General features: G+C 47.5%; 1 protein-coding gene across 1 annotated transcript in view; it reads right to left on the reverse strand.

The window, feature by feature from the left end:
* The window catches only part of LOC147981494 (uncharacterized), a gene marked incomplete at its 5' end in the record, with an annotated part of 55,303 nt that overhangs the window by 37,723 nt on the left and 331 nt on the right, over positions 1 to 17,249 (reverse strand). The window contains one exon of the mRNA XM_087515984.1: positions 16,960 to 17,204. Coding sequence (XP_087372110.1) covers positions 16,960 to 17,204 — 245 coding nt within the window. The remainder of the gene's footprint in view (positions 1 to 16,959; positions 17,205 to 17,249) is intronic.

Genomic DNA, 17,249 nt, shown 5'->3' on the forward strand with positions numbered 1-17,249 from the left:
AACCACCCCTCCACGGGCACCCCTCCACTGTCTACTGTTCATCCAGCCCTCCACCACACCACGGGGTCCTGTTCATCCAGAGGCAACGGCACCGCTAACTGTTCATCCAACCGCCCCCCCAACACTCACTATTCATCCCAGAGGCAGCATCGATCGGCTTCAGTTAGCAACAGTAGCGAAGGAATCGCTCGATCGGGTTCAGTTAACAGCCATCGATCGATCGCTCGGGTTCAGTAACGCGTAGCCTGCAGTGCAATCGCTCGGGTTCAGTTAGAGCCCAACGCCTTGCTCTGGTTCAGTTAGAGCCAACGCCTCGCACACACGCGCGTATGTGTACGAGAGAAACGCGCATCGCTCGGCCCCCGACCTCCCACCGTAATCGGGAACTCCCCGAAATTTTCCTCCCCCTCGCTTCTACCATGGTTTTTTTCGTCATGGACGGCCCAAAGAATGTCATGCAGCTGCGTCTCCGGCCCGCCCAGGACGAAAAGCCCATTTTCTATCAAGATTTTTTGTCATAGAAGTACGAGCCCACCATATCTATGATGATACCGGGTTTTGTCACAATTATTGTCATAGAAGTGTCACATGTATGACAGAAAAAAAAATCGTTCGGCCCAAAATGTCACAGATTTGTCTTTTTTTTGTAGTGATCCATCACACCGGGGGGCGCCAGAGTCCACCAATATCCCCAGAAACTAACTGGCGCAAAACGAGCAACCACCCTAAACTACAATAAGCAAAGTGACAACCTAACCTAAACCAGCCGGGGGCTAGCCGCTGTTGGAGACTATTACTAAGGATAGCTAACACGATCAACTAGTGGCCACGGAGGCAGCAGCATGTGGTCCAGCCATGCCCGTCGCGATGCGCAGCGCGACAGGGTCGAGACGGGTCAGAGTGGCAATGGCATTGATGTCTTCTTCAGAGAGAGGCTGCTTGAACTTGTTGATGAGGGCGGCGGCAGCGTTTGGAGTCATCTTCTCCCTTGGCCCCAGGATGCCCAGCGCATGTACCAGACGGAGTGCTGCCCTTTGGGCCACGGGCACTGATGTCTACTACGCAACCTTCTTCTTGTAGACGTTGTTGGGCCTGCAAGTGCACAGGTTTGTAGGACAGTAGCAAATTTCCCTCAAGTGGATGACCTAAGGTTTATCAATCCTTAGGAGGCGTAGGATGAAGATGGTCTCTCTCAAGCAACCCTGCAACCAAATAACAAAGAGTCTCTTGTGTCCCCAACACACCCAATACAATGGTAAATTGTATAGGTGCACTAGTTCGGCGAAGAGATGGTGATACAAGTGCAAAATAGATAGTAGATATAGGTTTTTGTAAACTGAAAATATAAAAACAGCAAGGTAACTAATGATAAAAGTGAGCGTAAACAGTATTGCAATGCTAGGAAACAAGGCCTAGGGTTCATACTTTCACTAGTGCAAGTTCTCTCAACAATAATAACATAGATAGATCATATAACGAGCCCTCAACATGCAACAAAGAGTCACTCCGAAGCCACTAATAGCGGAGAACAAACGTAGAGATTATGGTAGGGTACAAAACCACCTCAAAGTTATTCTTTCAAATCAATCCGTTGGGCTATTCCTATAAGTGTCACAAACAACCCTGGAGTTTTTACTAGAATAACACCTTAAGATACAAATCAACCAAAACCCTAATGTCACCTAGATACTCCTTTGTCACCTCAAGTATCCGTGGGCATGATTATACGATATGCATCACACAATCTCAGATTTATCCAACCAACATAAAAGTACTTCAAATAGTGCCCCAAAGTTTCTACCGGAGAATCAAGAACGTGTGCCAACCCCTATGCATAGGTTCATGGGCGGAACCCGCAAGTTGGTCACCAAAACATACATCAAGTGGCACGTGATATCCCATTGTCACCATAGATAAGCACGGCAAGACATACATCAAGTGTTCATAAAAGACTCAATCCGATAAGATAACTTCAAAGGGGAAACTCAATTCATCACAAGAGAGTAGAGGGGGAGAAGAAACATAAGATCCAACTACAATAGCAAAGCTCGGGATACATCAAGATCGTGCCATAGATGGAACACAAGAGAGAACACGAGAGAGAGAGAGAGATCAAACACATAGCTACTGGTACATACCCTCAGCCCCGAGGGTGAACTACTCCCTCCTCGTCATGGATAGCGCCGGGATGATGAAGATGGCCACCGGAGATGGATCCCCCCTCCGGCAGGGTACCGGAAAGGGGCCCCGATTGGTTTTTCGTGGTTCTGGAGGCTTGCGGCGGCGGAACTCCCGATCTATCTTCTGTTTTGGAAGTTTTAGGGTACGACGGTATATATGGGTGAAAGGAGTACGTCGGTGGAGCTACGGGGGCCCCACGAGGCAGGGGGGCGCGCCCAGGGGGGAGGGCGCGCCCCCACCCTCGTGAACACCTCCCGTATCTTCTGACGTGGGGTCCAAGTCCATCAGGTGGGTTTCCTTCCAAAAATAACTTCTCCAGTTGATTTCGTTCCGTTTTGACTCCGTCTGATATTCCTTTTCCTCGAAACACTGAAATAGGAATAAAACAGCAAATCTGGGCTGGGCCTCCGGTTAATAGGTTAGTCCCAAAAATAATATAAAAGTGGAAAATAAAGCCCAATATTGCCTAAAATAGTAGATAATATAGCATGGAGCAATCAAAAATCATAGATACGTTGGAGACGTATCAAGCATCCCCAAGCTTAATTCCTGCTCGTCCTCGAGTAGGTAAATGATAAAAAAGAAAATTTTTGATGTGGAATGCTAGTTGGCATAATTTCATTGCAATTCTTCTTACTTGTGATATGAATATTCAGATCCGAAAGATTCAAGACAAAAGTTCATATTGACATAAAAGTAATAATACTTCAAGCATACTAACAAAGCAATCATGTCTTCTCAAAATAACATGGCCAAAGAAAGTTATCCCTACAAAATCATATAGTCTGGCTATGCTCCATCTTCCCCACACAAAATATTTAAATCATGCACAACCCCGATGACAAGCCAAGCAATTGTTTCATACTTTAACATTTTCAAAACTTTTTCAATCTTCACGCAATACATGAGCGTGAGCCATGGATATAACACTATATGTGGAATAGAATGGTTGTTGTGGAGAAGACAAAAAGAGGGAAGATAGTCTCACATCAACTAGGCGTATCAACGGGCTATGAAGATGCCCATCAATAGATATCAATGTGAGTGAGTAAATGTGAGTGAGTAGGGATTGCCATGCAACGGATGCACTAGAGCTATAAGTATGTGAAAGCTCAACAAAAGAAACTAAGTGGGTGTGCATCCAACTCGCTTGCTCAAGAAGACCTAGGGCCTTTTGAGGAAGCCCATCATTGGAATATACAAGCCAAGTTCTATAATAAAAAATTCCCACTAGTATATGAAAGTGACAAAATGAGAGACTCTCTATCATGAAGATCATGGTGCTACTTTGAAGCACAAGTGTGGTAAAAGGATAGTAGCATTGTCCCTTCTCTCTTTTTCTCTCATTTTTTTTATTTTTTATTTTTTTGTTTGGGCCTTTTCTCTCTTTTTTATGGCCTCTTTTTTTCTCTTTTTTTTATTTTTCGTCCGGAGTCTCATCCCGACTTGTAGGGGAATCATAGTCTCCATCATCCTTTCCTCACTTGGGACAATGCTCTAATAATGATGATCATCACACTTTTATTTTTCTTACAACTCAACAATTACAACTCGATACTTAGAACAAAATATGACTCTATATGAATGCCTCCGGCGGTGTACCGGGATATGCAATGACTCATGAGTGACATGTATGAAAGAATTATGAACGGTGGCTTTGCCACAAATACGATCTCAACTACATGATCATGCTAGCAATATGACAATGATGGAGCGTGTCATAATAAACGGAACGGTGGAAAGTTGCATGGCAATATATCTCGGAATGGCTATGGAAATGCCATAATAGGTAGGTATGGTGGCTGTTTTGAGGAAGGTATATGGTGGGTGTATGATACCGGCGAAAGGTGCGCGGTATTAGAGAGGCTAGCAATAGTGGAAGGATGGGAAAAAGTGCGTATAATCCATGGACTCAACATTAGTCATAAAGAACTCATATACTTATTGCAAAAATCTACAAGTTATCAAAGCAAAGTATTTCGCGCATGATCCTAGGGGGGTAGATTGGTAGGAAAAGACCATCGCTCATCCCCGACCGCCACTCATAAGGAAGAAAATCAATAAATAAATCATGCTCCGAGTTCATCACATAACGGTTCACCATACGTGCATGCTACGGGAATCACAAACTTCAACACAAGTATTCTTTAAATTCACAACTACTCAACTAGCATGACTCTAATATTACCATCCTCATATCTCAAAACAATCATCAAGTATCAAACTTCTCTTAGTATTCAACACACTCATAAGAGAATTTTATTATTAATCTTGTATACCTAGCATATTAGGATTTTAAGCAAATTACCATGCTATTTAAGACTCTCAAAATAATCTAAGTGAAGCATGAGAGTTCATCTATTTCTTCAAAATAAAACTACGACCATGCTCTAAAAGATATAAGTGAAGCACTAGAGCAAATGACAGACTACTCCGAAAGATATAAGTGAAGATCAATGAGTAGTCGAATAATTATGCAACTATGTAAAGACTCTCTAACATTTAATAATTTCAGATCTTGGTATTGTATCCAAACAGCAAGCAAAACAAAATAAAATGACATGACGCTCCAAGCAAAACACATATCATGTGGTGAATAAAAATATAGCTCCAAGTAAGTTACCGATGAACGAAGACGAAAGAGGAGATGCCTTCCGGGGCATCCCCAAGCTTAGGCTCTTGGTTATCCTTGAATATTACCTTGGGGTGCCTTGGGCATCCCCAAGCTTAGGTTCTTGCCACTCCTTATTCCATATTCCATCGAATCTTTACCCGAAACTTGAAAACTTCACAACACAAAACTTAACAGAAAACTCGTAAGCTCCATTAGTATAAGAAAATAAATCACCACTTCAAGGTACTGTAATGAACTTATTCTTTATTTATATTGGTGTTAGACCTACTGTATTCCAACTTCTCTATGGTTTATAAACTACTTTACTAGCCATAGATTCATCAAAATAAGTAAACAACACATGAAAAACAGAATCTGTCAAAAACAGAACAGTTTGTAGTAATCTGGATCAAACGTATACTTATGGAACTCATAAAATTCTCAAATAAATTGCTGGACCTGAGTAATTTATCTATTAATCATCTGAAAAAATAATTAACTAAATAGCACTCTCCAAATAAAAATGGCAGCAATTCTGGTGAGCGCTAAAGTTTCTGTTTTTTACAGCATGATCGCAAAGACTTTCCCCAAGTCTTCCCAACGGTTCTACTTGGCACAAACACTAATTAAACACATAAAACCACATCTAAACAGAGGCTAGATGGATTATTTATTATTAAACAGGAACAAAAATCAAGGAGCTAAAATAAAATTGGGTTGCCTCCCAACAAGTGCTATCGTTTAACGCCCCTAGCTAGGCATGATGATTTCAATGATGCTCACATAAAAGATAAGAATTGAAACATAAAGAGAGCATCATAAAGAATATGACTAGCACATTTAAGTCTAACATACTTCCTATGCATAGGGATTTTGTGAGCAAACAACTTATGGGAACAAGAATCAACTTGCATAGGAAGGTAAAACAAGCATAACTTCAAAACTTTAAGCACATATAGAGGAAACTTGATATTATTGCAACTCCTACAAGCATATATTCCTCCCTCATAATAATTTTCAGTAGAATCATGAATGAATTCAACAATATAACCAGAACCTAAAGCATTTTTTTATGATCTGCAAGCATAGAAAATTTACTACTCTCCACATTAGCAAGATTCTTCTCATGAATAATAGTGGGAGTATCATAAGAGACTCGAATACTATAAATTGCTTCCACATTAAAAGAGTAATGTTTAGAGAAGGGGTAATCATAATCATGACAATTTTTATAAATATAATAACTACTTTTTATAGCATAAGTATCATCACAATAATCATCATAAGTAGGAGGAATGCTATCATCATTATAAACTTGCACATCAAAACTTGGGAGACTAAAAATATCATCTTCATTAAGCGTAGCATCCCCAAGCTTGGGACAAACATTAATTGCAGAAAATATATTCTCAAAAACATCATCTTAATCAAACATAGCTTCCCCAAGCTTGGGCCTTTTCATATCATAAGCATAATCACTCTCATCATTAATAGTATAGATAGCACCAATAGTATAGCAATTATCATATTCTTCCAAGCAAGTGCCAAAAAGATTTTCAAGATCATAAGAAGTATCATTATCTTCCACAATTATATTTCCATGAGGCACAATAGTAATAGGGGCAGCAATATTTGGGGGAGATATCTTTTTACCTCTCTTCCTTTTTCTTTTCTTCTTCTTCACCACATCATGTGTGGGTTCAATCCTCTTTTTGGAGCTCCTTATTAATGAGATTGGTTGAATAGGAGGTTCTTCCTCGTTACCTGATTCATCATAAGAGATAATAGGAGGATATTGGGAAGTCTCTTCCCTTTCATTAGTATTCTCTTCATCCTCTATTTGTTTTCTTTTCTTTATGTAATTGGAAATATAAGGATTTTCAATGCAATTCACCGCACAATACATATAAATATTCTCTAGATTAAAATCAAGAACTCTATCAAGATTAAACTTTGGAATACCCTCAGTTATACGTTTCATTTCTTCATAACCCAAAAGAAGGCTAAGCTCTTTATGATGCTCAAGGGTAATCAAATTATCACAATGTTTGGACACGACTTGATCATGAAACAAATAGCATTGGAGCTTTAAATGACCATGTTCATTGCAAAGTTCACAAGGGGTACGAAAAATATTGAATCTATCAGCACATTCATCTAGCTCTTCTTGCAACAATTTAGTTTCTAAGTACTTATGCCTCTTGGAATATCTATCTTCCCTATTTGGTGTGTACTTGCAAACCCAGTCTACTCCACAAAAATTGACATGTTTATAGGAGGCATTTTCATCATAACTAGTGCAATCATCATTAGCATCATGGATATTCAAAGAATTTGTACTAACAACATTGCAATCATGCTCATCATTCAAATATTTAGTGCCAAACATTTTATAGATTTCTTCTTCTAGCACTTGAGCACAATTATCCTTTCCATCATACTCACGAAAGATATTAAAAAGGTGAAGCGTATGAGACAAACTCAATTCCATTTTTATATAGTTTTATTTTATAAACTAGACTAGTGATAAAACAAGAAACTAAAAGACTCGATTGCAAGATCTAAAGATATACCTTCAAGCACTCACCTCCCCGGCAACGGCGCCAGAAATGAGCTTAGTTGACGGGGTGTGAGTGCCGCTTTCCTTGCCTCCCCGGCAACGGCGCCAGAAAAGAGCTTGATGTCTACTACGCAACCTTCTTCTTGTAGACGTTGTTGGGCCTGCAAGTGCACGGGTTTGTAGGACAGTAGCAAATTTCCCTCAAGTGGATGACCTAAGGTTTATCAATCCGTAGGAGGCGTAGGATGAAGATGGTCTCTCTCAAGCAACCCTGCAACCAAATAACAAAGAGTCTCTTGTGTCCCCAACACACCCAATACAATGGTAAATTGTATAGGTGCACTAGTTCGGCGAAGAGATGGTGATACAAGTGCAAAATAGATAGTAGATATAGGTTTTTGTAAACTGAAAATATAAAAACAGCAAGGTAACTAATGATAAAAGTGAGCGTAAACGGTATTGCAATGCTAGGAAACAAGGCCTAGGGTTCATACTTTCACTAGTGCAAGTTCTCTCAACAATAATAACATAGATAGATCATATAACGAGCCCTCAACATGCAACAAAGAGTCACTCCGAAGCCACTAATAGCGGAGAACAAACGTAGAGATTATGGTAGGGTACGAAACCACCTCAAAGTTATTCTTTCAAATCAATCCGTTGGGCTATTCCTATAAGTGTCACAAACAACCCTGGAGTTTTTACTAGAATAACACCTTAAGATACAAATCAACCAAAACCCTAATGTCACCTAGATACTCCTTTGTCACCTCAAGTATCCGTGGGCATGATTATACGATATGCATCACACAATCTCAGATTTATCCAACCAACATAAAAGTACTTCAAATAGTGCCCCAAAGTTTCTACCGGAGAATCAAGAACGTGTGCCAACCCCTATGCATAGGTTCATGGGCGGAACCCGCAAGTTGGTCACCAAAACATACATCAAGTGGCACGTGATATCCCATTGTCACCACAGATAAGCACGGCAAGACATACATCAAGTGTTCATAAAAGACTCAATCCGATAAGATAACTTCAAAGGGGAAACTCAATTCATCACAAGAGAGTAGAGGGGGAGAAGAAACATAAGATCCAACTACAATAGCAAAGCTCGGGATACATCAAGATCGTGCCATAGATGGAACACAAGAGAGAACACGAGAGAGAGAGAGAGAGATCAAACACATAGCTACTGGTACATACCCTCAGCCCCGAGGGTGAACTACTCCCTCCTCGTCATGGATAGCGCCGGGATGATGAAGATGGCCACCGGAGATGGATCCCCCCTCCGGCAGGGTACCGGAAAGGGGCCCCGATTGGTTTTTCGTGGTTCTGGAGGCTTGCGGCGGCGGAACTCCCGATCTATCTTCTGTTTTGGAAGTTTTAGGGTACGACGGTATATATGGGTGAAAGGAGTACGTCGGTGGAGCTACGGGGGCCCCACGAGGCAGGGGGCGCGCCCAGGGGGGAGGGCGCGTCCCCCACCCTCATGAACACCTCCCGTATCTTCTGACGTGGGGTCCAAGTCCATCAGGTGGGTTTCCTTCCAAAAATAACTTCTCCAGTTGATTTCGTTCCGTTTTGACTCCGTCTGATATTCCTTTTCCTCGAAACACTGAAATAGGAATAAAACAGCAAATCTGGGCTGGGCCTCCGGTTAATAGGTTAGTCCCAAAAATAATATAAAAGTGGAAAATAAAGCCCAATATTGCCTAAAATAGTAGATAAAATGCATGGAGCAATCAAAAATTATAGATACTTTGGAGACGTATCAGGCACCTTCGAGTTGTTTGCAGCCTGACGAGCGCTCTGACCCACCGGGGCCGCTGCAGTACGGGTCTTGGGAGGAGCTGAAGCTCTGCGTGCCGGGAGAGGAGGGGGCGCCATGAGGATGGGAGGGTGGATCTGCTGGAAGAGGCTGGAAGGCACGCCGGTGACGACTGGCCCCGATGATGGCAGCGGAGCGGACACCTCGGGCACCAACTGAAGCTGCTGAACTTGCTGCGTGACGGCTCCAAGCTACACAGCCAACTCCTTAGGCTGACTTGGAGCCTGCTGGCGCTGCAGGCCCACGATCACAGGCGGCCCAACGAGTGTTGGGCCAAAGGCGTCTGGCGCCCGCTTGGCAGCGGGCCATCCTGCACCAGCGGCTGCTTGTCGAAGGAGAGGGGGGCCTCCACCGCCGCAGCCACCTGGGCGTCTAGCTCAGCGAGCATGCAGTCAACTCCTTTTGGCGGGGGGAAAGCGTTGACCTCGTTGTCGAAGAAGCCAACGATCGGGTCTTCAACTACGGCATCAGACGGCCGGGGCGGGGTTGCCATCAGCGGTCGTGGGGCGGCCAGCAGGCCCGGCTGCACCTCCGCAGCGGCCCCGCGCGCTGGACAGACGCGTGACGGCCCCTCGTGTCTTCAGAGCGGCGCTGCCCAGGGGGGAGCGGCTGCGCCGCCGAGAAGAAGAGTCGTCCCGGCGCAACAGCTCCTTGCCAGCCTCAGCCCTGCTCGTGTGGCCTCTGCCAAGCAAGGTGTCCTTCCATGACCTGCGCCCGCCCTGGTTTTCGCCGTCTTCATCACCCCGGTCGCCTCGAGGGAGGCCCCGGCATCCCGAGTCAGCCACCATAGCCACCTGACGACGCTGCTTGGGCTCGCGCTGGTCGTCCTCGACGCCCTTGGACCAGGTGGCAGGGTAGAGCCTGGGCATGGGCCTGTCGTCGTAATCGGTGTCGGAGGAGGGGATGCCACTCTGACCCGATGAGGGCGAGCGCGGCTCGTACGGAGTCCATTCCTCCACCAGGTCGATGTGGATGAGAAGGTCGTGGCGCGGAGCGTCGGGTGGCGGAGCAACGATGCGGTCCGGCGGGGAGTAGCCGTGCATCTGCTCCGCACGGCCAGCCCCATGGTCAAGCACCCAGAATGTGTGCTTCGTCGGGATCAGGGCGGAGTCCCACACCCAGACCCAGCAGGCGAAGGTCTTGGTGTGGCCGCGCTCCAGGGTCCGGGTGTCGAAGCGGTCGACCCGGCAGCCAAGCACCTCCTCGGCTCCTTCAGCCGACCAGAAGTGCTGCGACATGTCCTCGATGACGACACGGACGTGGAGGAAGAACTTCTGGATGGCGGCGTGGTCGTTCTCATGCTAGGGCCTGATGTGGAACTTGATGCCGTCGACGGTGAGGGAGCCACGCTTGATGACGTCGTCGCGGTGCAGAGGCAGGTCGAACACGATGAAGAAATCCTCCGGATGGTGGCGCGTGATCCTCACATGATGCGTTGGGATGCGCAGCTGCGCCTCCAGCTGGCGGCCCACCGCCATGGCACACGTCGACCGCACGGAGGCCTGCCCCGTGGCAGTGAGCGTGACCGCCTGGCAGCGCAGCAGAGCCACTTGCTGCTCCAGGGCCGGGGTAGAGACCACCACCTTGCAGTTGTTCCTTGGACAGCGTGATGGGTCGACGTGGGGGTGGATCCGGCGCTCCATGGGCGGCGGGGGCGGGGACGAAGCAGCCGGCGTCGAGGGGAAGCGGATGCGCTGGTGCACTGGCTCTCTATGGTGGAGGGGGCCTAGCCTATCAACTGCTCGACCGTCGGCGCCATTCTTCGGGTTCTGCGAGCACTCCCTGCCAAAGTGGCCGGGGCGCTCGTAGATGATGCAGCAGAGGGGATCATGGCAGTCTTTCCGACGATGGAACTTACTGAGGCAATGGAAGCATTTCCCCTTGAAGCGGCTTAAGAAGGCAGCGCGGCCGGGATCCGCATTCAAGGCGTGGCGCCGGTCCGAGCGATAGCCCGGCCGCCGCTCTCTATTGCCCTGCAGATCCAGGCTTGCTCGCCGGCTTTTCCGGGATGAGACCGCCGTCAATCCCTCGCCCAAAACCTGGGAGGGAGCATTGATGTCTGATGAAGGCCCTGTTAGAGTTATAATATAAGTCATGTACCCCTTTGTATTTATCCCGTTGTATAAGGGGTTTCCTGCATATGTTCCACACCTGTACATGTATATATATCGGCCTATGGCCTCATGGGAATATAAGTTGCTTTCCTAACATGGTATTAGAGCTTTAGGGTTTTTCTGCACGCGCAACTCGTGCTTCTCTCGATCTCCCTCCCGCTCCAGCGGCGCTCGTCTCCTCCAGCCGCCAGGGGCGCTCGACTCCTCCAGCACGCCAGGGGCGCCCGATTCCTCCAGCTGCGCCCCGATCCAGCCGCTCCTGGCTCTCCTCCAGTGATCCAGCACTCCCAGCGGTAGCCTGGGTGTCAGCCGCCAGGGTCTCAGCCGGCTCCTGTTCCACGAGCGCGTGCTGTTTTGCATCGCTGCTACCACGAGTTTTTTTTCTGCAGTCGCCCCTGCTGCTAGCGCCGGCTCTCTGCGGTTCTCGTCGGGATCCTATCGTACTTGCGCCACTGGTTGTTGGTGCCTAAAAAAAAGGCACGATGTCTCAGTCCTCGGGTTATGTTGCTGTTCCTCGCTGTCCGCTGATTTTTGATGGTACCAACTACATTGAGTTTACTGGCTTCATGCGCATTCACATGCGTGGGATCCGTCTTTGTGGTGTTCTTTCTGGCGAGGTCTGCTGTCCGCCACGTCCGGTTCCTCCGATGGCTCCTATTCCGCCGACTCCATCGGTTCTTCCTCCGGATGCTAATCAGGCCGCCAAGGATGCGGCTAAGCTTGCTGATGAGGCTGCTGATCGTGCTTATGATGAGAGGGTTTTGGCTTATGAGGAGGCTCTTCAGACGTATCATGGTGCTCTGTCTGTTTACACCCAGTGGCTTGATGATGATGCTCGTGCTACAGCTGTTCTCACTGCTAGTGTTCTGCCTCAGTTTGCTTCTGAGTTTCTAGGTCTTCCTACTGTCTTTGAGATGTGGACCCGTCTTCGTCAGCGCTATCAGCCCTCTGGTGATGCCTTATACCTTTCTGTGGTCCGTCAGGAGCATGCTCTTCAGTAGGGTGACTCTACTGTTGATGACTTCTATGCATAGAGTTCTGCTATCTGGCGACAGCTTGATTCTCTCCGCAGTGCTGGTTGTCGTACCTGCCCCTGTTGCCAGGCTATCCCGGCCAATTTGGAGTTTCATCGCATCTAAGAGTTCCTGTCTCGGCTCCGTAAGGAGTTTGAGCCCCGGCGTGCTCAGTTGTTTGCTCGTGGCCATATTTCTCTCATGGAGGCACTTTCTGAGATTCGTGCTGAGGAGACTCGCTTATGTGGTGCTGGTTTGCTGGAGGTTCCCTCTGTGCTCGCTACTCGTGCTCCTACGCCACCTGCTGCACTGACCCCTTCTCGCTTGAGTGCTCCGCCGCTCTTGCCCACTCCTTCTGGAGGCTCAGGTCGCCCCGTCCACATTGCGACTATTGCAACAATGATGGTCATCTTGAGTCTCAGTGCTACACGAAGAAGAAACACCTGTGCAAGGCGCGCTCATCATCTTCAAGGACTTCGTCATCTACCTCGACAGCTTCAGCCATTGCTTTGACTGACCAGGATATTCTGAGACTTAAGCGTCTGCTCGCGGCTTCAGGTTCTTCCTCGACGGGTACTGCTGGTTCTGTGACTCATGCTTCCCGCATTGAGCAATCACCCTCTACACAGTCAGGTACATCCCCATGGGTTCTGGACTCTGGAGCTTCTTTTCATATGTCTTCTCATTCTTCCACTTTGTCCTCTCTTCGATCACTGGATTCTCCTGTTCATGTCTTCACTGCTGATGGTACTCCACTTTCTGTTGCTAGTAGAGGCAATCTTACCACTGCTTCTTATTCTGTTCCTGATGTTGCTCATGTTCCTCGACTTACCATGAATCTGTTTTCTGCTGGTCAACTTACTGATTCTGGTTGTCGCGTCATCCTTGACGTTGACTCTTGTTCTGTCCAGGACCGTCGCACGCACACTCTAGTTGGGGCTGGCCCTCGCCGCCATGATTCTCAGGGTCTTTGGGAGTTGGACTGGCTTCATGTTCCTTCCGCTGCCACCACCATCGCCAGTTCTTCCGCTTCTGTCGCCTCCGTTACTGGTTCCTTCCAGCAGTGGCATCATCGACTTGGTCGTCTGTGTGGTTCTCGGTTGTCTTCTTTAGTTCGTCAAGGTCTTCTGGGGTCTGTCTCAGGAGATGTCTCTTTAGAGTGTCAGGGTTGTCGTCTTGGCAAGCAGATTCAGTTACCATATTCACATAGTGAGTCAGTGTCCAAGCGTCCTTTCGATTTAGTCCATTCTGATGTATGGGGTCCAGCCCCTTTCGCTTCGAAAGGTGGTCATAAATACTATATTATTTTCATAGATGATTTCTCTCATTACACATGGCTTTATTTCATGACTTCTCGTTCTGAGGTGTTGTCTATTTATAAGCATTTTGCTGCCATGGTTCATACTCAGTTCTCTTCACCCATTCGTGTTTTTCGTGCTGACTCCGCTGGCGAGTATATCTCTAAGATGTTGCGTGGTGTTCTTGATGAGCAAGGGACTCTCTCTCAATTCTCTTGTCCTGGTGCTCATGCTCAGAATGGTGTGGCTGAGCGAAAGCATCGACATCTTCTTGAGACGGCTCGTGCATTGATGATTGTTGCCTCTCTCCCGCCTCATTTTTGGGCTGAGGCCGTCTCCACATCCACCTATCTTATCAATATACAGCCTTCCGCTGCTCTACAGGGTGGTGTTCCTTTCGAGCGACTTTTTGATCGTTCTCCCAATTATTCGATGCTTCGCTCGTTTGGTTGTGTTTGCTATGTTCTTCTTGCCCCTCGCGAACACACCAAACTGACCGCTCAGTTTGTTGAGTGTATCTCCTTAGGCTACAGTGATGAGCATAAGGCCTATCGTTGTTGGGATCCTATCGGTCGTCGGATGCGTATCTCTCGAGATGTGACTTTTGATGAGTCTCGTCCCTTCTACCCACGCCCATCTTCCTCGACTTTTTCAGTGCAGGATATCTCTTTCCTCACTTTTCCTGACTCACCTATCACCCCCGTCGAGCCTGTACCTCTCCGTTCCACTTCCTCTCCTTCTCCACCTCTAGTTGATTTGCAGCCACCATCCTCCCCGGTCTCCTCACCTAGCATGTCACCGGGTTCTCCACCTTCATCTCTGGTGACTTCCTCCCCGGTCTCCTCTCCCAGCATGTCACCGGATTCTACACCTTCATCTCCGGTGACTTCTTCGTCGCCACCCCCCGATTCTACCTTGACGATTCCTCCTTCTATTATTCCATCTTTTCCTCAGCATTACACTCGTCGTCCACGACCAGTCGATGCCTCTGTGGATGAGTCGTCATCTTCCTCTCAGCCTACTTATGGCTTGCGTTCTCGTCCTCGTCCGCCTGTTGATCGCTTTGGATTTCCCACCGCTGGTGCTGCTGTTCTTGAGCCGACTTCTTACCGTCAGGCTGTTGTTCATCCTGAATGGCAGTTTGCGATGGCAGAGGAGATTGCTGCTCTTGAACGCACTGGTACCTGGGATCTTGTTTCTCTTCCTCCCGGAGTCCGTCCGATCACTTGTAAGTGGGTCTACAAGGTTAAGACTCGCTCTGATGGTTCTCTTGAGCGTCACAAAGCTCGTCTTGTGGATCGTGGTTTTCAGCAGGAGCACGGTCGTTATTATGACGAGACTTTTGCTCCTGTGGCCCATATGACCACTGTTCATACACTTCTTGTCGTTGCCTCTGCACGCCACTGGTCTATATCTCAGCTTGATGTTAAGAATGCCTTTCTTAATGGTGAGCTGCGTGAGGAGGTGTACATGAAGCCACCACCTGGGTATTTTGTTACTGATGGCATGGTATGTCGTCTTCGTCGCTCTCTCTATGGCCTTAAGCAAGCCCCCCGTGCCTGGTTTGAGCGCTTTGCCTCTGTGATCACTACTGCTGGTTTTTCAGCAAGTGCTCATGATCCAGCATTGTTTATTCACCTTTCTCCTCGTGGTCGGACTCTTCTTCTTCTCTATGCTGATGACATGATCATCACGGGGGATGACCCCGAGTATATTGCCTTTGTAAAGGCCCGTCTTAGTGAGCAGTTTCTTATGTCTGATCTTGGACCTCTTCGCTACTTTCTTGGGATTGAAGTCTCTTCTACCTCTGATGGCTTTTTTATATCCCAGGAAAAGTATATCCAGGATCTTCTTGCTCGTGCTGCTCTTACTGACGAGCGCGTTGTTGAGACTCCTATGGAGCTCAATGTTCACCTCCGTGCTACTAATGGTGATCCTCTCCCTGACCCGACGCGTTATCGTCATCTTGTTGGCAGTCTTGTCTATCTAGCTGTCACGCGTCCGGACATCTCTTATCCGGTTCATGTTCTGAGTCAGTTTGTCTCTGCTCCCACCTCGGTTCACTATAGTCATCTCCTTCGTGTTCTCCGATATCTTCGAGGCACGATCTCTCACCGTCTATTCTTTCCTCGCTCCAGTTCTTTACAGCTTCAGGCCTATTCGGATGCTACGTGGGCTAGTGATCCTTCAGATCGCCGTTCACTTTCTGCTTACTGTGTTTTTCTTGGTGGTTCTCTCATTGCCTGGAAGACGAAGAAACAGCTTGCAGTTTCCCGTTCGAGTGTCGAGGCTGAGTTGCGAGCAATGGCTCTTTTGACGGCAGAGGTGACTTGGTTATGGTGGTTACTTCACAATTTTGGTGTTTCTGTCACTACACCGACTCTGCTCTTATCTGACAGTACAGGTGCTATCAGCATTGCGCGCGATCCTGTGAAGCATGAGCTCACCAAGCATATTGGTGTTGATGCTTTCTATGTGCATGCTGGTGTGCAGGATCAGGTTATTGCTCTTCGGTATGTGCCTTCCGAGTTACAGTTGGCGGATTTCCTGACGAAGGCCCAGACTAGAGCACAACATGGCTTTTATCTCTCCAAACTCAGTATTGTTCATCCACCATGAGTTTGAGGGGGGTGTTAGAGTTATAGTATAAGTCATGTACCCCTTTGTATTTATCCAGTTGTATAAGGGGTTTTCTGCATATGTTCCACACCTGTACATGTATATATATCGGCCTATGGCCTCATGGGAATATAAGTTGCTTTCCTAACAGGCCCAACTACAATCGATTTAAGCCGCGGCCGATCCAGAAGAAGCAAAGCGGATGGGACGCCGGCTCGAGGGGGATGGAGGGCAGCCAGATCCTTCGCCTCGGAGCAAAAGCCGGGGTATGGGTACTGGATCTTGGGAGGTGTCGCAGCAAGGCCGGCGCAGATCCGGCATCGCCAACGAACCGCTGGATCCAGGGGAGGGCGCCTTGGGGCTGTCGCTGGCCGCAGAGCGCGTCGAACGCGGCGGACCCATGCCGCGGAGTGGAGCCGTGGCCCGGCGCGAGCGACGACTGGGGCTGGTGGCCGCCGCGGCCGGAGTGACCAGCGGCGCTCGGGAGGAGGGGGAGGGGGCGAGGCAGGGGTCTACCTCCACGGCGTTCAAAACTTTTGCAAATACAGGTTTAAGTGGAAGATTTAGACACGAATATAGTGTTCATAACAAAACGCAAACGGACAGAAAAATAGTGTTCTTAACCAAAGCAATGGACACAATATATAATATATGGACCTACAATTGAGTAAATGTACCCATAATTTACCATATGTAGAGTGCTAATAAGAAAGAGTGTAGAATTACCACGTCGATAGCTTGAGCGTTCTCCTTGGAGCGTTGAAAAATATAGTTGCGGGAAGAATCCAAGGAATCCCTTACAGCAAGCAAGCCATAGACATGAATATGTGTATTGCCACGCATGATATTCAAGGCGTTCCTGTAAAACTGGACAAAAACACCCAAAAATTGCAGCATAGGATGAGGATAATGAGAGCATCCGTTCCCGAGGAGTTGGCAGGATGTATAGCGCATCGGCGGCAGCACAACAGCTGGGGAAAAGGAAACGAAAAAACAAGTGAGCAGATTAAAAAAGA

Source organism: Triticum urartu, chromosome 3A (genome assembly GCF_056163025.1).
Source record: "Triticum urartu cultivar PI428250 chromosome 3A, HENAU_Tu73, whole genome shotgun sequence".
Lineage (NCBI taxonomy): Eukaryota > Viridiplantae > Streptophyta > Magnoliopsida > Poales > Poaceae > Triticum > Triticum urartu.